A 23,139-nucleotide genomic window follows, 5' to 3' on the forward strand; every position below is an offset into this window, starting at 1 on the left:
GACAGGTTTTTCGACAAAACTGAAGTAAATCCATTTTCCGCAGTTGTTAAAAACCAAGTAATATCAATTATAAAACATTTTCGTATCTGTAATCATGCATAATCGTTCCTTTGGTGAAGTGCCCAATTTAATATTTTGTCTTTGGGAGCTGGTCATCAGTTGGGCTGGTGTTGCGAGTATACCCTGAGGACATGTTTGCAGCAGCCTTACCTGTCCTTGATCTCTTCTAGATCCTTTTATTGATTGACATCGAACTATCCTACATCAACACAAACCATGAGGATTTCATTGGATTTGCAAAGTAAGTGTGGAAGGTCAGAAGTAAGAGCTGGTTAAATTGGAGCAGGAGTGACCAGGCAGCCACTTGAGCTTGTTCAATCAGTCAAGAATATCAGAGCTGATAATCTATTTCACTCCACTTTCTCATGCTTAACCTTAATTCCCTTGGTAAACAATTATCAATCATTCTTGGCATTGAATATGATCATTGGTAAACATCTACAGCACTCTGGAGAATTACAAGAGTTTCTGGGTTCGTGGGATGTGAGCCTCGTTGGCTGTGCCAGGTTGTTTGGCCATCTCTAATCACGAAGCAGCTGCAAATCCATGGATTGTAGCGAGGCTACCATGATTTGACGGTTGATGGTGAAGGAATGGGGTTATATAACCAACGCTGGTTGGTTTGTGACTTGGAGAGAATCTTGCCGGTGATGTTTGTCTGAAGCATCTGCTGTCCTTGACCTTCGAAATGCTCAAGCTCTTGGAAGGTGCTGTTAAAGGAGGCTGGTTAGTTGCTGCACGACTGTGGGGGATGTAGAAGCATACTGTTAATGTTACTGGGCTAGTAACCTGGAGCCCCAAGCTGATACTATGGGGACATGGGCTTGAATCCCACCATGTCAGGTGGTGAAATATTTATTTGATAGGTTAGATTAGATTAGATTCCCTATAGTGTGGACACAGACCCTCTGAAGAGTAACCCACCCAGACCCATTTCCCTCTGACTAATACACCTAACACTATGGGCAATTTATCATGGCTAATTCACCTGACCTGCACATCTTTGTGACTGTGGGAGGAAACCAGAGCACCCGGAGGAAACCCACGCAGACACGGGGAGAATGTGCAAACTTCACACAGACAGTCACCTGAGGCTGGAATTGAACCTGGGACCCTGGTGCTGTGAGGCAGCAGTGCTAACAACTGAGCCATCGTGCTGCCCCTAATTCTGGAATAATGAATTATTTTAATGGTGAGCATGTAACCATTTTCCTAAAAAGCCTGTCTAATATTCACTGTACTTAAATTAAGAAATAGTCTGGTCTGCATGTGACTCCAGACCCACAGCAATGTGGTCAATCCTCTGAAATGGCTGAGCGAGCAATAATTTCGAGGGCACATATAGTAATTGGTAGCCAATGCCAAAGTTGCACGTGACTCTCTCATCCAATGCAAGAATAAAAAATCTTGCAGATGGTAGACTGGTGGTGGTATAGATAGTTTGCCAATTAAGCAGGCAACTTTGACAAGACAGTTTTAACACATTTTAGTCTTAAATAGCTCAACTTTATCCTGAAACTGTACCCACTAGTTCTCTGCTCTCTCATCAGGAAAACCGCTTCTCAATATTTACCTGTCAAATCCTGTAAGAATTTTTATGCTTCAATGATGTGAACTCACTCCTTCATACAAATGTCAGAGAACATAGATGCATTTTAATTTTTGTTTCATGATCTGAAGAGCAGTTTCTCTCTTTCTCAGCTTTTCCCATGAGCTGGAGTTAGATCACAGATCAGCCATGGTCTTCTGTTTGTGCTCTTGTGTGTGAGGAGCCCACAGGCTAGATCCCAGAGACACTGGGCAGAAAGACTCTTGGCTCTGATGTGAACTAGGTGACCAGAGTTAGTTCTAGTTCAATACCATTCGGTTTCCCTTTTTGGCCGCACTCTGAATCTGCTGCTTATTGAAATTCTGTCGGAAGTCACACAACACCAGGTTATAGTCCAGGAGGTTTATTTGGAAGCACTAGCCTTCGGAGCGCTGCTGCTTCTTCAGGTGGAGTGAAGAGAAGCGCACACAATTTACAGACCGATCAAAAGATCATACAGTTGTGAGTTGGAGTGTCAACAGGCTGAATAATAAATCTGCAGGTGATCAAAAGTGTCAACAGCTGAATAGCAAGTAAAGAGATGACCTATAATCCAATTAATTGAACAGAGAGATAATTACAAAAAATATTAAAATAAGGTGGTGCTGGAATATCATGATGGGTATAAGATGATGCATACACTGAGTGTCTAACCAAAGTTACAAGTAATCCAAAACTGTACAAACTGATTAAGGTAGAGAGGTAATAAGTTATCAAGGTGATGGGTCAAAACGGACAGTATGGAACATTTTACAGATGTAGAGTTAGAATGATGTGAAGTTGGCTGAGTGACCATAGTTTATGTCTGGTTTTCTGACAGGAGGGAGGTAAACAGTGAAATTCCCCAGGATTGTTTCTAGGATCGCTGTTTCTCTGTCTCTGTTACTAACATTGATTTTGGTGAATCTGGGCACAACCTGGAAGTACTGTAAACTGGGTGGGGGGGGGGGGGGGGGGGGAATACTGACCGACTTTGAGGGCAGATTAGCTGATAAAATAGCTGTGGTAGATGAAAGATGTGAAGTAATTGAGAAGGAAGAATGTGGCTGGGCAATAAAAAGAGTATATTCCAAACAAGTTGCAGGATCAGAGGGACTTGAGAAAATGTTTAAAAGATGCATGGCATCCTAAATGTAATAAATATGGGGGCACATTGTGCAGAATCAAAAAGGTTATGATGAACGTTGAAAAACAGGATGGCCACCTCAGGTTTGTCAACTTGTGGACAGCACGCATTAAGCAAAAGTTTAAGCTTTAGAGAAGGTTCCAAAAAGTTTAGCAGACTGGTTCCAGGGATGAGGGAATTCAGTTTCATGGATAGAGTTTGTTGGCTGATTCCAGGTATAAGCTCCTTATACAATTTGCTGTCTTTCCCTCCAGTGCACAGCAGAGGAGCAGCCAGTTAACAAAGAAACGAGCAGTTCCAAACCAGGTAAGAGCGTGAGTTTGATCTTGAGCCAATTTGTGGGACTAAAGTGTGCATCTTTAAGCAATTGGATTTGCATGAGTGGGAATGTTGGTGTAATATTTGGATTGAGCTTTGTTAACTGAGTTTGCACTTTGCATCATTAATTTAACAAGGATTTGCAGAATGTTTGTGTGAAGTTAATTGTCTGGTGAAATTCTGAATTTGTCGGTACAGAGCCATAATGGAGAATTTGAATTCTCTTGAGGGCACAGCTGACTGCACCTCTCACCCTGCCCCCCCCCCCCCCCGCCCCTTGCTCCCTGCCCTGCCTCCTTCAACTCACCTTCTCCTCCCCATTTTGTCCAGCCTCCCCTTTTTTTCCCCCACTTACCCCTTTTACCCTCATTGAATTGATGTGTGTCTTTTGGAGTGAGAGGTTTGGGGGAATCCGGTGCCTGGTTCCACCAGGTTTTGTACTAAAGGGTTATTTTGGCTATTTTAAAGGCCTGGCTGAGGATGGCCTCTAATAACTGCATGTCATTTTGTCTTCTCTCTTTTACTGACTGTTTGCTGTGCCTCTGCTGTCCATCCAATTTTACTTCAACCCACCCTTCACTCAATTCACTTTTTCCTCTGATATTCCGCCTTCTTTAAACTATAACACTTCTAAAGGGTGAGATTCTGGTAAGTACCGTTTGTGTTGTGTGTTGCTTAGTTTAGTTGATTTGAGTTTGTCTGATGGTGAGAGGAGGAATTAGATTGGGATGTGATCAGGAAACATTTCCCCCTGGCATTCAGTCATTGCTAAAATGGTTTCATTGTGTTTCAGTCCTTTTTTTTTCTCTTCTCTGCTCAGATCCAATAATCACAATGCTCAAAATGAACAGTCAGATCGGTGTTAATCAGCAAGTTCTGTCTTTGCTCTTGTTTCTGGTGATGGTGTCAACTCCATTAATGGCAGTTCATTCATCACCTGGTTCTCCAGCAGCCAATGGAATCATATGTGTGTGATTCATTCACAGTTGTCTATTCGTATCTTCCTCCTGGGAATGCTGCATTCCTACACTTGAGCTAGGAAGTCCTCCGCTCACCAGCATGGCGGCTCTGTCTGGTCATTTGGATCAGCTGCTTGTTCCATTTGATGCTGGCTAATCAGGTACTTTGCTCCATCCACCAACGGCACACATTAGCATCTTCACTATTTCCTCTTCATCTGCACCAAATGCAGTTAGTTTTAACCGCATCTGTGTGCCACACTTTTTGGAAATGATCCTGTTGAAGTTGACAGTTGCTGTGGGGCCGATGTTGGATCAGTGCAGTGAATAACCCCCAGGGGTAGCGGGATTATTCTGAGTTAGAGACAGTTTCCCCCTCCTGTGTCTCAGGTAGGTGACTAACCAAGTTTGTTTCTAATTAACTTGTTTGTTTTTTGTTTTGTGTCATGTGTCTCTAATTCTCCCCAGCATCATCCGACTTTCCACTAACCCCATTTTGCAATGGAACTGTCTCTTGGAGTAGGTTTTAGGAGGACCTGCAGCAGCAACAGCAGCTCATTGGCTGTTGCAATCAACCCAACAATGTAGAGACTTTGGTTCCACCAGCAGAGTTTTTTAAAAATCTCCTCATTAACTGTGATGTCTTAATGCTTTCTAATCAACTTCTGAATGTTCTGTGCAGATAAAGACATGCACAGATATTCCTCAGTAATTTGTTTCCCTCTTGCTTCCTCCTGAGACTGTGGTGTCTGTTCACCTTGAATACCTGTCTCCTCCTCCATCCATGGACATATGCCCCTCTCCTTTGCTTTCCCCACTCACCTGACTAAAGTCTCATGTGGGTTGGTGTGATATGAGGGCTCCCAGCTTAATGGACTTGCTCAGCCTCACAATGCTGCTGACTATTTCCAGGTTATTCGCAGGGGTTGGATCACCATCAACAACATCAGCATCATGAAGGGTGGCTCCAAGGAATATTGGTTTGTGCTAACGGCTGAGTCACTGTCTTGGTACAAAGATGAAGAGGTGAGTAAATCTAACTCTTTCTCGGTTCTCCATTGTATTTTAATTAAATTGGAATTGGTCTTGAATTTGATTTCAGTTTACCTTATGCATGAGACATTGCACATGGAGTTGACTTTTTCCCCTGTCCTGGCAGTGGTTAGAAAGGTCATATACTGATGTGTGTTTGATTGGATACCTTGCTGAGCTTGATGGGGTGGGAGAGCATCATTCATTTCTGTCTGAACTGTTCTCTGCTTAATTCCATTATGGGGACGTTCTTCATGGCAACATTTCTACCCATCAAAGTCCACTTTTCAACTAATCAGCACTTCCCTCGTACAGGGAAGGGCTGAGTCCTGATGAAGGGCTTTTGCTCGAAACATCAATTTTTCCTGCTCCTCGGATGTTGCCTGACCTGCTGTGCTTTTCCAGCACTACTTTAAACTACTCTAATCTCCAGCACCTGCAGTCCTCACTTTTGCCTACTTCCGTCATACAATAGAAATGTTGGGTTTTTTCCTTTAACTTTAGTATTTCTTGCGAATTTTCATGGAGTGCAAACCAGAAAGCTTCAACAAAATCTTTTTTTTCAGCAATCCCTCATTGTGCTTGAGGTGCGTTTTTATCCTGATCGTTTGATTAAACGTTTATGGGCACGGTGGTTCAGTGGTTAGCACTGCTGTCTCACAGCGTCAGGGATTCGGGTTCGGTTCCAGCCTTCGGTAATTGTCTGTGTGGGATTTGCATGATCTCCCTGTGCTGGGTGTTCCAGTTTCCTACCACAGTCCACAGATGTGTAGGTTAGGTGGATTGACCATGGGGAATGCAGGGTTACGTGTTTAGGGTAGGGGGCTGGGTCTGGTTTGGATGTTCTTTGGAGGATCGGTGCAAACTCAGTGGGCCTGATGGACCCTTTTTGCAATGTAGGGATCCTATGGTTTTGTTCATCCTATGCCCACTTTCTGTCGGATATTTAAAAGTAACCCCACCTTCACAGCCTGCCCGGGGGAAGGTTTTTGATAGACGTTGTGTAAATCTTTTGAAATGCCAAGAGACATGCGATGGAAGTTGAATTCTGCAGCTTACGACTGTTTTCTAATGGTTATGTGAATGTTACAGGAGAAGGAGAAGAAGTACATGTTGCCACTTGACAACCTGAAACTGAAGGATGTGGAGAAAGGTTTTATGTCCACCAAACATGTTTTTGCAATCTTCAATACCGAGCACAGGTTAGTGCCAACTCAGCTGCAGCTGTCTCTTTCCAACTCCACACCCAGTGACTGAGAGGGAATACTGAGAAAAGGGCAAGTTGATGAACTAGTATTTTCAGGGGTGGGCTCCTGTTCTAGTTTGTGTTACCCAGCGACTCCACATTTCCTTGAGCCAATCCAGTCAGTGTCCCTTAAACCTGCTGAGCATTGCCCTGTGATGCTGAGGTTTCTGTCTACTATCGTGTCAAGGCAGCAAACATCAACTCTGCATTAGAAATTAAAATGGAAACAACAATGTAAACAATCTTAAAACTTAGTCTGTCACTGTCTGAAGCTTTTGTTTCCAGTCCAGTAAAATCCAAGCTGTGGGAATGATTCATTTTAATATTCCATTTTTCTATAGGAATGTTTATAAAGACTATCGCCAAATTGAATTGGCTTGTGAGTCCCAGGAGGATGTGGACAGTTGGAAAGCATCGTTCCTGAGGGCAGGGGTCTACCCAGAGAGGGAGAATGTAAGTTTTAGCTGTGCTTCTGACACACTTTCTCTGAAATAGCAAACAGGATTTCTATTGTCTAGTGTTGCTTAAAGACAAAATTGGAGAAAGTGGCTGTTCCTTCACACTTGACAAAGCTTCTAACCTCCCTTAGGATTGTACATTTAAACAGGCCATTTAGTTCAACGTTCCAGAATGCTGCTTACGTTCCATGTGAGACTCATCTGATCTTTTATCTAAATCTACAATCTTAACCATCTATTTCTTTCTCATAAGCTTGACTAGCTTCCCTTTAAATACATCTATACTGTCATTCCAACCACTGCTGGCTGTGATAGCAATTTCCATAGTCTCATCTTGCAGAGTAGAGATGTTTCTATGGAATAAGGTATTGGATTTCTGAGTGGGTATCTTGTTTAAGTGTCATGCACGCAGAAACCTTCTGTCTATAACCCCTCTGATAAACTTTACCTTTCATAATTTCAAAGACTTCTGATGGTATTCCTCAACCGTTTTGTCAAGAGAAAATTGACCGCTCTTATCAACCCTTCCTTGATATGTTTACCCATACATTTCTAATGTTGTATAATTGCTTTGCTCCTGCTCTTCTGTTCATATATTTAAGGATCCTGTTATTTTGCCTGCCACTGACATTAAGCTGTCTGATCTACAATATCCTGAGCATGTTTGGTGACTCTGTACCCCATACGTACGTTTGGACAAGAGTCCTATGGAGTGGCATTTACTCTGGTTTAATGTCCAGGGACCCTGGCTGGAAAATGTGAAACCCTTCATGGTATGTACTGGGCTAGCAGACAAATCAGATGTGACTGGCCATGGGCTGAGACCCCAACAAGGAGTCAGCACTTAAAGGGGCAGAGAATTCTGCTCCTGTGGATGATGCTGGGAGGTGTGCAATATGGAATGAGTGACTCCTGCTCTAACTGTTGACCATCCTCTTTAGGCTGAGAATGATGAGGGGGGCAGTAGTCCAGACACATTTTCAATGGACCCACAGCTAGAGCGACAGGTTGAGACGATCCGTAATCTGGTGGATTCCTACATGGGAATCGTTAATAAATCGATCAGGGATCTGATGCCAAAGACCATCATGCACCTCATGATCAACAATGTAAGTTCTTCTGTGGACCTTTTGGTTTGGGTGGGGGGAGGGGAGGGGGTGTGAAATGTGATGGAGAAGTCTGGGTTGAGTGAAATTGGTGTAATTACAGTGTAGTTTAAAATATTCAATTTTGTCACCGTTGAGCCTGTGGAAAGTTTGGCCTGAAGATTATGGAGAAAAGAATGTGGGAACTGTCTGGACAGCACTGGAATGGATGAGTCTGCAAGTGGCAAAGGACATAACTGAAAGTTCAGTAAACAGACAGACTTGAGCCACAGTGAAGGCAAATTAGGTTAGAGAGGTGACCTACTGAGGTAGCAATCCAGAGTCCCGCAACATATGAGTTCAAATACCATTACCGCAAATGGTGAAATTTGAATTCGGTAAAATCTGGAGTAAAGAGCTGGCCTAATTGTGACCATATAACCATTGATTATTGTAAAGTCCTATTTTGTTCACTCATGCCATTTAGGGAAGGTGAATACATCTGCACAAACAAATTTGTAAAAAGAAAAGCATGTTGTGGTGAGGAAAGAGGATTTAAGGTCAGAAGCTTGGCTTGGTCCAGTGAGTTAGCAAGGTAGTTTGTGCTGGATCAACGTTTGGTACGGAGTCACAGAAGAAGGGCTGGTAGAGAGAACATGGAAGGGGAATTTTAGAATGGGCTGTCATTGACTTGAGGTGGCAGATTTGAAACAGTTGTGGAGAAATTGCTTCTCTCAAACAGTCGTGAATGATGAATTCACAACACCAGAGTGCAGCAGATGCTGAGACACTGAATAAATTTAAGATGGAGATAGATTTTTAATTAGTAACAGGTTGAAAGGAGAGTTATGGGGGCTGGACAGAAAAGTGGAGCAGAGGCTGAGATGCGATTAGTAATGATCATGTTAAATATCAAGCAGGCTCAAGGAGCTGAATTGCTGCCTCCTGCTTCAAGTTCTTATGTTCTCATGTATAAAGATACAGGAAAGATAGAAAGGTAATACACTTGCATTTGTGTAGCACCTTGTGCAATAACAGAACATCTTACAGCCAATTAAGAGATTTAGAAGTATGGTCAGATATAATGTAGGAAACTTAGCAGCCAATTTGCATACTGCAGGATCCCATGTACAGCAATATCACAAAAACCAGTAAATTCTGTTTTGTGATGTAGATCGAAGGATAAATACTGACCAGGGCATCAGAGATAAATTTACTACTCCACTTAAAACCAGTGGCCTGGGATCATTTTAAAATTAAATTCTAATTTGAAGGTTGCCAAGTCTGACAGTGTAGATCTCTGCTTCAGTTCCTGTATCACTGAGGTTTGGAGGGGAAGGGATTGAGTGACAGGGGCAGGCATTCCACAGCAAGTTTGAATGAACTCTTTTGCTTGTGACAGACCAAGGACTTTATCCACTCGGAGCTACTCGCTTTTCTGTATTCATCGACTGACCAAAGCAGCTTAATGGAAGAGTCGGCTGAGCAGGCACAGAGACGTGATGAAATGTTGCGAATGTATCATGCCATCAAAGAAGCTCTCCGAATCATCGGGGACATCAGTACCACCACCATCACTGCACCCTTGCCTCCCCCAGTTGATGACTCTTGGCTTTCTGTCCAGTCCGGGGGTCACAGGTAGGCAACAGAATTAGAAATCTGGGCTGGAGTAGAGAAATGAAGTAAACTGTTACATCTGGATGTAGCCTTGGAGCCTTCTTTAGCTCAGTGCTAACATCATCTGAATTCTTCCTGTGTGGCTTTTCCTCACTCCAAGGTTACCATCTCTGGGTATATCCCAACCCTCTGGCAAAACAGACCCACCTAAGAGGGATTTGCTCTTGGAATCCTCAACATCAATTTCAGACTTCATGAAGTCTCACAGTATGAGGAAAACGAGGCGGAAGCCTCCTGATTACCATGTACTGCCTCTCTTTGGCTAATGAACCAGTTCTCCTCCATGTTGAGCACCACTTGAAGAAAGCATGAAGGGTGGAAAAATGCCCAAAATATACTCTGGGGGGAGATTTTACTGTCCATCACAGAGAGACTGAACCAGCTCAACCATGGTAGAATGTGAGAGGTTGCACTTATGGGGTAGCTGTGATTCTGGAGTCACTGATACATGATGCAGTGGGGGGGTGGGGTCTATGGTAGGGCTTGAGCAGTGAAGGTCAGTTAGTAGGTTGTGGGTTGATGGTTACTGATGGGTTAGGAGTTTGCAAGATGTGGAATTGGATTCTTTAAACGACAATCTTACCCATTAGTTGCAAGGTGAAATTGTAATTGAAGCTTTTGCTTTGTTACTTCCACAGCCCGACACCTCAGCGGAGACCCCACTCTGCAGTGGGTCCACCAAGTAGACCTCCTGGAGTCCGGGGATCGACTCCGGGTCCTATGTTAATACCAACGCCTGTGGGAGGTTTTGGTGCTCCTCCTATTCCCTCCAGACCTGTTCCCACTAATGATGCCTTAGGGGCACCACCTCAAATTCCTTCCAGGCCAGCACGTATCCCACCTGGCCCTCCTGGGCTACCCAGGTATGTCTTAACACTCTAACCCCACCCTGCTTCATAGACAGTGCTGAAAGAGGCATAGATCGCGTGTGTGTGAGAGAGAGAGAATGCACGTGCAGATCTGAATGTGTGAATGCCCACTCTGGCCTTTTAACAATTGCGTGCTTTCGGTATACTGCCATTCTATAACCTCAATTTCTCATAACAGTAAAATAAGTCTCCCTTTAGCGAGGAGGCATTTCACTTCCACTGTTTCTGGAAACAAATGATGAACTCGTGTTTTGAGATTCACATGTTGAAGTTCTGCAGTCCCCGAGGTTTAATTATTTTAGTTTATTTCATAATGTCTTCTCTACTCTTTTTTTTTATGCCACATAAAGATATATTACCATTTTGTTTTTCCTTCACGCCCTGGCATGTGTAGAAGAGTGCAGGTTAGGGAAGGTGGGGCAGTCAGTGTTGATCTTCTAAACAGTCTGGTGTTTATTTGTGAATTTATCACTTTGATAATTACGTAGAGCTCTTAAAAATGTGGCTTGGGCATTTCTCAAATGCACAATTTGGGGCAACATCCCACATTGGCAAGTACAGAATACCTATTGGTGAGGAATGAAAGGGCCAGTGTTTGTTGTGTTTCAAGTTTTTTTTTATGTTCAATTTGAGCCTTTCTCTGTAACATTGAGTTTGCACACGTCCTTCGGCTTGCTAAAACCTCAACTCATTGGTGTGATCTGAACCTCTGGCCAACATTCAAGCCACTCCTTCAACAGGAGACACTCCTCAATATGTTCTCTTTAGCCCAGAATCTTGGTGAAAGCTGTGAAAAATTGACTAGTTAACTGTCCAGTATCTCTTATTTGCTAAATACTGGTCTGATCAATGGGACTAAGGAAGTGACTTGTGCAATGGGCAAGAAAAATCTGGGGTTCACCCTGACAGTTTCTGAATATAAAGTGCAAACATGTGACCGGGTAGGTCTGTGCTGTGATTGCTGCTCTTAAAGTGAGAGGTTGGGCTTTTTGTCTGAGAGGGGAAAAATTTCAAGCATTTAAAATGGACTGTTCTGATGAAAGTCCATGTATTCCATCTGTAATGTACAGCTCCCTCAACTTCAGCCTGATTACCCAGGTCAATGGGAAATGACCCACACAGTGTGGCTCTATTCAATAAGCATTTGTAGTTCAGTTTCATATATCCTGTCCTTTTCTGTGCAATTATGAAACAATATGGTTGGAGGGGTAGAGAAAATATATAAAAGCAAACACCGGCTGTATACTGATGGCTGTGCCGGTTGTTATTGAATTGAACCCTGATTTGCACCTGTTTCTTGCCCCATTATATTGACCCCCGTTTTGTTTTGTCTCCCTTCAGCAGAAGACCACCCGCGGCTCCGACCCGACCCACAATTATCCGAACAGCCGAGCATTCCCTACTGGATTAAACAGTGGGATTTATCCTGTGAAGCATTTTATTGTAGGCTATAGTGGATGATTAGCCAACCTTATTCTCACGCATTTAATCCGCTGAGGTGCAGTAGTGGTGTGAAGGGCAGGACCCGTGTTTACCAGAGTGTTATCCAGACTTCTTGGCTTATCACACTAGCTGGGAACACCAAGATGTTCTTAACTGAACTTTATTTAAACAATATTGAATTATTGGTTGGTTGTTCCCCCAGCACTAAAATTTGGAGTCAATGTCTCTCACTCACTACTCCTTTGATATTCCTGATTGAGAAACTTTGCACTCCCTGAATAAACAGCAAAATTGTCTTGGTGCCTTTTTTCATTTGTTGGGATCATTGTTCCTAGCAGCTCTGTGTAAATAAAACAATTATAACTGTTAGCTTGTCCTGTCTCCAGGCATCTACTTACATTTTTTGGGGTGTGGGAGGCATCCAAGGTTTTATTGCTGTCTCTGATCCTACAAAGTAATCAGAGCAGTGAATGCCACATCCTATGGCCTTAAAAACACTGGGAAAGTTGAGAGCACATAGTGGAGCTGGAAGAAATGCTCAAGAGTTGTTACATTGCAGTGAGGTCAATAGGCTGAAAATGTGAAAGGGGAATCGATGGAATTAGGGAGTAATGCAGTAAACTGTCTCACTCCTGTGACCCTTTCAAATTGAAGTTCTGATGGGGTATTAGAGTGGGTGAAAGTGAGAAGTAAAGGGATGCAAGCCCTGGATGGAATAGTTTGAGAGAGAGAGACCCCAAGAAGAGAGGTGATCTTGGTTAGGAGTTTGTACTGAGGAGAGCAGAGGGGATGGGGTTAGCGAAATATGGGGAGATACCATGAGCCATGCATTGACTGCAAGAAGTTTATTGTGGCTGATGGGTTGATTGCGTGAAAATACAATGGCTTGAAGAATCTGATTGTGATCTTTGAATTTTTTTTTAAAGTCCAATGACCGGGTGTTTTTATTCTCCAGCCAATGACTGCAGAGCTGAGTTTCAGGAACATGAATGATTTTTGAGTCATAGGTAACAGACTGCGCTTAGCCAATGATGTTCTGTTAGCCCCTTAACAGGTGTGCGTGTCCATCTATAGATGATTACCATTTACTCTTGCTTTAATTTTGCACTTGTTCAGACCTGTGCCTAGCTTCCCAAGGTCAGTAGCTCCTTAGCTGTTGACAATTACAAAATTAACCATACTTAAGATTCAACCATCCTCATTCATTGCTGAATGGTTGTGATGGTAAGTTTATGGTTCACTTTGTCCTAACAACTTGGGTTGGATGTTTCTGGCTGTTTTTTAGTTGCTGCAGCTCTTCGCCAAACTCCAATCTCTGGCTGCTTTTCTCATTGGTCTAATACCAGTATTGCCAGATTTCAGTCACAATGACTGGGGAACCAGAAAGATTGCAATTTGGGGGGGGGGGGTCATATCTATCCAAAGAGGATGGGATTGTGGGGCATTGGTTGTTAATTTGCCTCAACATTGAACTGCTATGTGTTGACCACTTAGTTTCTTGTTTTTGTTGGGTTCAGAGTATCGTGACTAGGAACCAAGCTAATTTGGTATTCCTGGGGGTTGGGATGTGTGTGTCTGTGTTCATAGGCTGAGGAACAACTAGTGTTCAGCAATCTGTAAATGAAGGTGTTTAGTGAATAGCCTTTAAATGGGCCTGGGTGTAGTCAGTGGTTACAGCTTATGTACCACTTGATCCAAATATAGTGGAACTTTAGAAATCTACCTTCAGTCCCTGAGCTCCTTGGCCTGTCTCCCACATGAGGTACTAGCTCCTACTTAATCTGACCTCCCTGTATGTTAGCCCTTGCCTAACCTACCCTAGACAGAATGACCAGCTCCCTCTTGGATTACTTTTACAGCTTGCTCTCATTTGTCTTGTTTGAGCACTGCCTTAAGAATAAGCATCTCAGATCAATCTGAAAGTACAGTCTGTATTAATTAATTGACCCCTTCAGCTACTATGAAGCAGCATCTGTCAGCATGGCAAAGCAGAATAAAAACATGTTGGAATGCTGAGGGTGGCATCTGGGAATTAGATGGCTACACTTGGATTATTTCTGGTTAAACCTGTTCTGTATCAGATGCCAACTAACTTAGTACATTTCCAACATTTTCTGATGTTCCTGTTTTCCAGCACTGATCTCACAGCTGGAATCTGCGTTCTGATGAAAATAATGAGAGAAGATCACAAATTCCTGATGTAAACAGCTTGTTCATCTTTTAGCAATTGGGGTTGTACGTCCAAGCTTTTGGGAGGTGGTATCCATGTACTGTTGCTGCTGAACTGAACTCCTTACCTGGGGGGAGCTGGACATCAAATCAGCTTTCTTTGCTGGAGGCAGGTTTGCTGCAGGAAATTCTTGCTGTTATAGAACTTAAAATGGAGTTTTCCCTTTCTCGCTCTACACAATAGGGATTTGTTGAATGCACTTACTTCTCCCTCCACATAAACAATGGAATGCAAGGTAGAACTGGACAAGAAAACTAATGTATCAGCATTTTGGAGGGAGTTCTTGACTGGATGGGTGGGAATGTGCAACATATTTTATTTGCTGATTTCCCCCACCGCCTCTTTGCTGTGCCACCCCTCCCCCCAGAAATTATTCTCTGAAACTCTCTCTCAAGATTGTCTTAGTGTCCTGCTGTGTGTGGGACCACCAGTTTTATATAAAATATATTAGTTAGTGGATCAAACTAATTTCTTCAAGTTTGGGGAGGAGAATCTGCTGGATGCACTTGGGTCTGATCCTTGATGCTTTATCACAATTGCAATAAAGAGAATGTAACTTTTGTGCAATTTTGGGCAGTGTCTCCACAGAAAGATACTGGACCAACTGTGGGAAATTAGCTCAAAGCTCCTTTCGGTTTTTGTAGTTACTGATCACGGATGCAGAAGATCTTTCTACAAACTACAATTTCTAGAGAAAATAACTGAATTAATTAATATTGTATTACAATGTAGTGGCAGAATCCTTTTCCTATGATTACTTCATCAAATTCAGGGCTCTGCTCTAATTAACAGATACCTGAATGTTCTCACTCCTGGTGCGTGATACTATTGACTGTTAACTGATTTTGAAATGAAGTGCCTACGTTCTGTACGGTAATGAACTGAAATAAAGGGATGGACAGTAGAAGGAGGCTTCTTCTTGTGTCTTTGTCATCTGTTTCCCTCTGTTTTCTCATTCTGGTTTCTGGGTGAGAGAAAATGCAGTTCCACTATAAGCTGACACATGGTGAAGGGACAGATGAAGTGCTTACTCAGGCATGGCAATAGCCCCTTGGGTGGTAACATTAAATATTCTGAGCCATTTCCAAGCTTGACGCAATTTTGGGACGTTGGGGCTGTCCTGCACTTTGCTTCACCACTCATTATTCAGAAATTACAAAATGTTGCTCCTATTGTAGATGGTGGAGGGATGAGATCATACAACAGCAGTTGATACCAATCCATAAATGTTAGAACACAATCTTCAAGTTATTCATCAAATTCTCTTCAGAAAATTGCTGAATCTGCTTTCACCTTTTCAAGCAGTGCATTCCAGATTAAAATACCTCAGTTAATAAACACAGTTCCCTCCTTTTATCTTAAAATCTGTATCCTCCGATTATTAAAACATCTGACAGTAGAATGTTTCTCATTTCCTTTATCAATGTTCTCACAATAATGATGACTGGCACAAGTTAATGAAAAATGACCTGTTGTCACTGAGGCTGAGCTGGGGCACTATGAAGTCTGCAGCTAAGGGTAGCTTAACAGCTATAAAGTGTACTTCAGATGAGATTGTTTTCCCTTTGCATCTAATTACTTGTGCATTCAAGCAGATCTATGTACAGTGTTTAGCACTGCTGCCTCACAGCACCAGGGTCCCAAGTTCGATTCCAGCCTCGGGTGACTGTGTGGAGTTTGCATGTTCTCCTACTGTCTGCGTGGGTTTCCTCCCACAATCCAAAGATGTGCAGGTTAGGTGAATTGGCCATGCTAAATTGCCCATGGTGTTAGGTGCATTAGGAAATGGGTCTGGGTGGGTTACTCTTCGGAGGGTCGGTGTGGACTGGTTGGGCTGAAGGGCCTGTTTCCATACTGTAAGGAATCTAATCTAATCTATGTCAATGGACAGGTTAGTGACCAGGTTACAGAAATACACTATCTGAGCAATTCATGTTGCACAGATTTGCACTCTAACTATTATAGATGAGACAGCAAATACCCCCATATCCCTGTGCTGAGAATTTGGTATGGAAACTGCTTTTGGTTCATCAATTTACGTGAAGCAGCTCATCTACTTGAGTGAGGCCTATGGTCCCAGGTAAGAAACAGATCAGATGTGTGTGTGTGCACCTTTTGTTGTGTCTGGAAATGCTTTCTTGATCAAGTTGTTCTAAATGTTCTGCTTTTCTCTTGTATCTAGGCGTCCTCCTCCAGCAGTGCCTTCAAGACCTGGCTACTGAATGTGTCCCACTATTTTCTACCTGTTTTGGCAGACTATTTGTGTAATTGCAGTTGCAAGTCCAGGTTCTGTGAAAACTCCCATACTCTCAGACTCTTACCTGCTGCTCCCTACAGTCATACAAACCCCCTCTCGTAGCCTGGGCACAATTTGTTACTCTGATTGTCGTTACCCTTCCCTCACTTTGTTTAAAGAAGATCTGTCTAATCTGTTTGGGATTTGTTGAAAGTTAGATTTTTATTGGTTTGTACAATATTTATTGACAATCAACTTGGGATGTAATTTATAAACTTGATCATTCTACAGTGAGGCATACTTTAATGCTGATGGTCAAAGAGGAGTTCTAGGCCAGAGCTATTTTAAAACAAACTATAGTTAAATTGTTTAATTTGGGAGTCTGGGAAGGGTCGAGAAAACTGCAGATAAAAAGTCATAAAATCTCTCCTTGCATTTTATGTAGATTTTGGCATGATGTTGTGAAATGATGACTTAACCTTTCAGGGGTTGTCTGCAATAGTGGAGATCTGCAGATGGGTTAAAGGACTTACTGGCTGGGCAAAAGTAAATTCTGGAAAGTGAGTTTGACCGGTTTAGTGAGAGGTTGCAGGAGTTGTGCCCATATATAGCTGTAGTCAAATCAGGGTTCCTGCATGGGGGCAAGTGTTTAACAAAACTTTCCATTACTGCAGCATTTGAGAGTGACCACTCCTGTCCAGCCTTTCTACCCAAAGGCAAGATTAAGTGTCAAACTGGTACAAATTATTCTAAATAACCTTTACAAATTCTGTAGTGTTGTGACACGCAAGTAGGAAAGCAGCTCTAACCCTCACCCCAGTACACAGTTCTCAGTATGAGGGTTGCAAGCCAATTTTCTAATCCTGGTGTAATTTGTTCCATGCAAACAAATGATTCACCAATATAAATGTAATTATTAAAAAGTTTGCTGTCTGTCCAGATCCTCACCATGCATGCTAAACACACATAGAATCACATCCAAATTATGTCCACATACTCCCCAGTTGGGAAATTTACTTTAGGCAACTCCCAAATTCTTAATTTCAGAAAAGACTGGGAACAGATTTGTGGTGAATAGCTATTTTTGCAGCTGGAGGAGGGCATGTAGTGGAGTTCCCCAGGGACTGCTTTTCTTGATCTGCATTAACAACTTATAGGCATGTACAAGATGGTGCAGGAGGCTATTTAGCCCATAATTATTGATACCATAAATTAAGCAGCATTTTCTTTGCATGGTGCTCTTATTTTCTGTATATTTTTGCTTTTTGTAAATTACCTTGGGAATAAAATTATTTTGTACAGATTGGTACGTGGGGAAGGCTGCTGTGTTTAATTTGAAATACTGTAGTTCAAAACCCAGTTGAATTTATGCAGCTTTTGAATGTCTCATGGAATGGAGATTTCCAGCTTTGGGGGAAGTGGCATCACTCGAGGTTGAAGCTGTAGGAGGCCAGTGTTTAATGGTGGATTCATACTAGCTTTAGTCTGAATTTTTGTCATGTTGAATCATTTCATGGGAATTGATTGAAACATCACCTTAATAGAAGCCAGTAAGCAGGGGTTTTGAGCTAGGATAGATTAAGTGAGAGTGGCAGCTGATCAGCATGTATTAATACTATAGTGTTACATTCCTGATCCATATAGAATATCTTTGATGAAATGAATTCAAAACACTCCACTTTCACCCAATCCCTGTTCACTACTGTTCTCGCTCTGCAATATAATCATGGGCTAATCAAACCAGTACCTTTTAGCCAATTCATTACATAACTTTTCAATTCCCTCCCTTGCCCATATTCTTCAGATCTTCAATTCTGGCCTATTTAGAATTCCCTCAGCTTACCACCATCAATAGCAACTATGATTTCAGTCATTTAAACCAGAGCTCTAGCGTTCCCTCCCTACATTTCTTTCATGTGAGACTCTGAATATTTTTGGAGGGAGATAGTTTCTTAATAAAATGGTGGAGGTTATTTCAAAGACCCTTCCTTAAATGGTGGTTTGAAAAGTGTTCCAAACACACCCTCAAATATTTCCTGTCTTAAATGGACAATCCTCTCTTAAAACATTGTTAAAAATCACAACACCAGGTTATAGTCCAACAGGTTTAATTAGATTAGATTTTTAGATTAGATTAGATTAGATTACAGTGTGGAAACAGGCCCTTCGGCCCAACAACTCCACACCGACCCGCCGAAGCAAAACCCACCCATACCCCTACATTTACCCCTTACCTAACACTACAGGCAATTTAGTATGGCCAATTCACCTGACCCTGCACATCTTTGGATGGTGGGAGGAAACCCACACAGACACGGGGAGAACGTGCAAACTCCACACAGTCGCCTGAGGCGGGAATTGAACCCGGGTCTCTGGCGCTGTGAGGCAGCAGTGCTAACCACTGTGCCACCCATTAGAAGCACTCGAGCTTTCGGAACGTCACTCCTTCATTAGGTGGTAGTGGAGGGCTCAATCCTAACACAATTTATAGCAAAAATTTACAGTGTGATGTAACTGAAATTATACATTGAAAAATTGATTGTTTGAATACCATGATCACTACTTTCATGTGTAAATCGTGTGTGTGCGTGTGTAGCGCAATGGTGGTCACCTGTAATGTGATACGAACTTAAGGTCCCAGTTGAGGCCCTCCCTATGGGTACCGAACTTAGCTATCAGCCTCTGCTCGGCCACTTTCCTCTGCTGCCTGCCAAGCAGAGGCGGATAGATAAGTTCGGTACACATACACAGATGTGCACACATACACATGTGCACACAGACACGCACACTCACATGCACCCCCTCACAGACTTAAGACACTCTACACTCACTACACACACACTTTCTCACACTCACAACCCCCAAACCAGACAAAGACCCACATGCGCGCACACATTTTGTGGGGTGAATTTGTACTTGCAGGGTTATATTGTACTTTGCTCAAAAACTGCATGCATTCATGTAAAACTCAGTTATCTCACTTTTTAGATTAGAATCAACCTAAACATCATGGCATAGACAGAACACAGGGGGCTAACACCTTCAACATATTGTCTAGCTATCACCATTGTTAACAGCTAACCCGAGAATGCAACCTTTTAAAAAAAAGTTGTGCTTTACACATGAAGTGACATTATCATGGTATTCAAACAGATTAAAGAGTTAACAGACAATGATAGTTTCACTTCTTTCATGTGTAAATCACAACCTTTTTTTTAAAAAGTTGCATTCTCGGGTTATCTGTTAACAATGGTGATAGCTAGACAATATGTTGAAGGTGTTAGCCCCCTGTGTTCTGTCTATGCCATGATGTTTAGGTTGAGTCTAATCTAAAAAGTGAGATAACAGTTTTACACGAATTCATGCAGTTTTTGAGCAAAGTACAATATAACCCTGCAAGTACAAATTCACCCCACAAAATATGTGTGCACATGTGGGTCTTTGTCTGTCTGGTTTGGGGTGTGTGTGTAGAATGTCTGTGTGCACATCTGTGTATACGTGTATCCGTGTGTATGTGTACCAAACTTAGCTATCAGCCTCTGCTTGGCAGGCAGCAGCGAAAAGTGGCTGAGCAGAGGCTGATAGCTAAGTTCAGTACCCAAAGGGAGGACCTCAACCGGCACCTTGGGTTCGTATCACATTACAGGTGACCACCATTGCACTATACACACAGACACACTCCCACATGCACCCCCTCACAGACTTAAGACCCTCTACATTCACTACACATACATACACGCACACACATTTTGTGGGGTGAATTTGTACTTGCAGGGTTACGTTGTACCTTGCTCAAAAACTGCATGAATTCATGTAAAACTCCGTTATCTCACTTTAGATTAGAATCAATCTAAACATCATGGCATAGACAGAATACAGGGGGGCCAACACCTTCAACATATTGTCTAGCTATCACCATTGTTATAACTAACCTGAGAATACACCTTTTTAAAAAAAAGGTTGTGATTTACACATGAAAGAAGTGAAACTATCATGGTATTCAAACAGATTAAAGAGTTAACAGACAATCAGTTTTTCAATGTATAATTTCAGTTACCTCACACTGTAAAGTTTTGCTATAAATTCTGTGTTAGGATTGAGCCCTCCATTATCACCTGATGATGGAGCGATGCTCCGAAAGCTAGTGTGCTTCCAATTAAGCCTCTTGGACTATAACCTGCTGTGATTTTTAACTTTGTACACCCCAGTCCAATGCTGGCATCTCCAAATCACTTAAAACATGACTTACGTTTTAGACTCTCCAAAGAGGAAACATCCTCTCTTGCACCTTGTAAAGGCACATCAGATGTTATGCTTCCATCAAGTCACCTCTTACTCTCAACTCCAGTGGATACAAGACTAGTCTGTTCAACTTTTCTCAAACTGCTCATTCCAGCTATTAAGCCTTTTGTGAACAGTTTACACATGTGCATTTCTAAATAAGGAGACCATATTGTGCATAATACTGCAATGTGGTCTCTGCAATGTCCTGCATAGCCATGACCTCCCTAATTTTATAATCAATTCCCCTGGCAATAATAGATAATCTATTAGCTTTCCCAATTACTGCCTGTATTTGCAAACCAGCCTTTTGTGATTATCAAGCTTTTGCATAATACTCCTTTTTTGAATCTAACGGAGTGGACTATTTATTTGCCAGATTGTTTGACCACTCACATACTATCTGATGCCTCTGTAGTCCCATGTCCTCCTCACAATTTACAATTCATGACTTCTGTTTCCTGTTAGCTAGTCAATCTTCTATCCATAACAGTACATTTTATTTTCTACACTATCCTTTGTGGCATCTTACCAAATGCTTTTCAAGTATCTGAGTCCAGTACGTTCCTGGTTTCCAGTTACGTACCTCATCTATTACTGCTCAAAACTCTCAAGTTACTTAAACATGGTTTTGGTCAAAAGGAAATAATGTTTGTCTGCCTGATTACCTTGAATATTTTTCCAACTGCTCTCCTATAACCTCTATTAGCTCCTAAAATCTGCTGTAGGGACAACACTAATCTTGTAGTTTCCTGTTGGTCTCCTTTTAGGTTTAAAAAAAGACTACATTCACTCTTCCAATCTAAAGGAGTCTTCCCAAAATTAAAACCACACCTCAGCAATCTTGCTGCTTTTAAGGCACTGGAAAGCCATCTGAATCCAGACCGTCAGCTTGTAGCTCCAACAATTTACGACTTCAAATATAATTTTTTCCACTTTCCCCTTCATCTTCTGATTGATTGACAGCTAGTTCTGGGGATATTACTTATATCCTCTAGTTAAAAATCAATGCAAAATACCTGCTCAATTTATCTGCCATCTTTTTTAATTCTCCAGGCACTGACCAAATAGGGGACATGCTCACTTTTTAATTCCAACTATTTATCAGAACTATTCTATTCCTAGCTAGTGCTCTGCACTTCTCCCCTCAATCTTTGTCATTCTTTGCTTTTTTTTTTAAATATTCAGATTTTCTACCCTGGCATTCATCTTTGCACAATTATGGTTTTTTCCTTGAAGTTTGATACCATCCTTAACTTAAAATGTAAGTTAACCACAGATAGTGGGGTGTCTCCTTGGAATTTAGTTTCTCAGTTATGATTCTAAAATAGCTCAAGTTTATGCCTCTGCAACTCTTGATCTGTTCCTTAGATAAATTTTCCAGTTTATTCTAGCTATTTTATTTCAAACTTAAATATTTAACAATTACGAGGGTATGAAAGCACAGTCTTTGACTTGCTGTTGTCAAGCTCAAGCAGAGTATGAAATTCAGCCATTTGTGGTCACAGCCACTTGGGGGCACCTACACCATACAATCATTCATTCATTCATTCACTCATTCTATCTTGTTACACAATAGCAGGTCCACTCAATACTTGCTCTCTGCTTGGCTTCAAAACATGCTGTTCCGAGCGAGAAGCCTGTTGTCCCTGCCCTGCCATTCAATATAGTAATGACTGATCAACACTAGATTGCCTTTTGCTAATCCCTTCTGCCATTGATAATCAAAACTATAAACCTCCACTTTAAACAAAAAGTCTGAGCTTCCATAGCCTGAGTAGAAACAATTTTCACCATGGACCTCAATGGTCCCATTATTTTTAAAGTTGTGTACCTGGTTCTAGACTCCCCAGCTAAGGGAAACACCTATCTGAATTGACCTGGCTATCCCTTTAAAACTTACAAAATACTTTTATGAGATTTCATTCTTTGAAATTCTAGAGAATATAGGCCCAGTTTGCCTGATTTCTCTTCACCAGACTTGATCCTGAGATGGCAGGACTGTCCTATGAACTTTCCTGTAGACAATCATTTTAACACAGTATCCTGCTCACATGTGCATGTCTGTATTTGGTATGCTGTAGTGTTCCAATGAATCACAGTGTATGCTATGTCAGGTAGCTAGTGGGGCAGGATCATAAGACAATGTGCAGTAAAAGATGTTTTACTATAAATTGTCCTATGATCCTGAGTCAAAGTGTGGTGCTGGAAACGTGCAGCAGGTTAGGCAGCATCCAAGGAGGAGAGTTGACATTTCATGCATGAGCCTTTCATCAGGCTTATGCCTGAAACTCTCTTTTCCTGCTCCTCTGATGCTAACTGACCTGTTGTGTTTTTCTAGTGCCAGACTTTTTAAACTCTGATTCTCCAGCATCTGCAGTCCTCGCCTTTCCCTCAGTCCTAGGATCCTGCCCCTCTAGCTACCTGATGAAGGAGCAGCACTCAAAGCTGTACTTCCAAATAAACCAGTCGGACTATCTTTGTTTTCTGTCCAGCCAAAGGTGAGGTCCGAGAAGACTGGAGAATATCCA

The 23,139-nt window shown here is 42.0% G+C and overlaps 1 protein-coding gene across 10 annotated transcripts in view; it reads left to right on the forward strand.

Annotated features, from left to right (window-relative positions):
• The window catches only part of dnm2a (dynamin 2a), a 52,506-nt gene extending 34,873 nt beyond the window's left edge, over positions 1-17,633 (forward strand). For 2 of the 10 annotated variants that reach the window (XM_043675484.1, XM_043675485.1), the window contains exons 12-21: positions 231-301; positions 3,029-3,080; positions 3,729-3,740; positions 4,964-5,077; positions 6,176-6,285; positions 6,671-6,782; positions 7,729-7,896; positions 9,275-9,510; positions 10,188-10,412; positions 16,274-17,633. In XM_043675484.1, the coding sequence (XP_043531419.1) occupies positions 231-301; positions 3,029-3,080; positions 3,729-3,740; positions 4,964-5,077; positions 6,176-6,285; positions 6,671-6,782; positions 7,729-7,896; positions 9,275-9,510; positions 10,188-10,412; positions 16,274-16,313 (1,140 nt within the window). In that variant the 3' untranslated portion in view covers positions 16,314-17,633. Of the gene's footprint in view, positions 1-230; positions 302-3,028; positions 3,081-3,728; positions 3,741-4,963; positions 5,078-6,175; positions 6,286-6,670; positions 6,783-7,728; positions 7,897-9,274; positions 9,511-10,187; positions 10,413-11,759; positions 15,003-16,273 lie in introns of those variants that run through there. The other 8 variants (XM_043675480.1, XM_043675479.1, XM_043675478.1 and 5 more) reach the window with 4 other exon arrangements.
• Positions 17,634-23,139: the final 5,506 nt, after the last annotated feature.

Source organism: Chiloscyllium plagiosum, chromosome 34 (assembly GCF_004010195.1).
Source record: "Chiloscyllium plagiosum isolate BGI_BamShark_2017 chromosome 34, ASM401019v2, whole genome shotgun sequence".
Taxonomy (NCBI): domain Eukaryota; kingdom Metazoa; phylum Chordata; class Chondrichthyes; order Orectolobiformes; family Hemiscylliidae; genus Chiloscyllium; species Chiloscyllium plagiosum.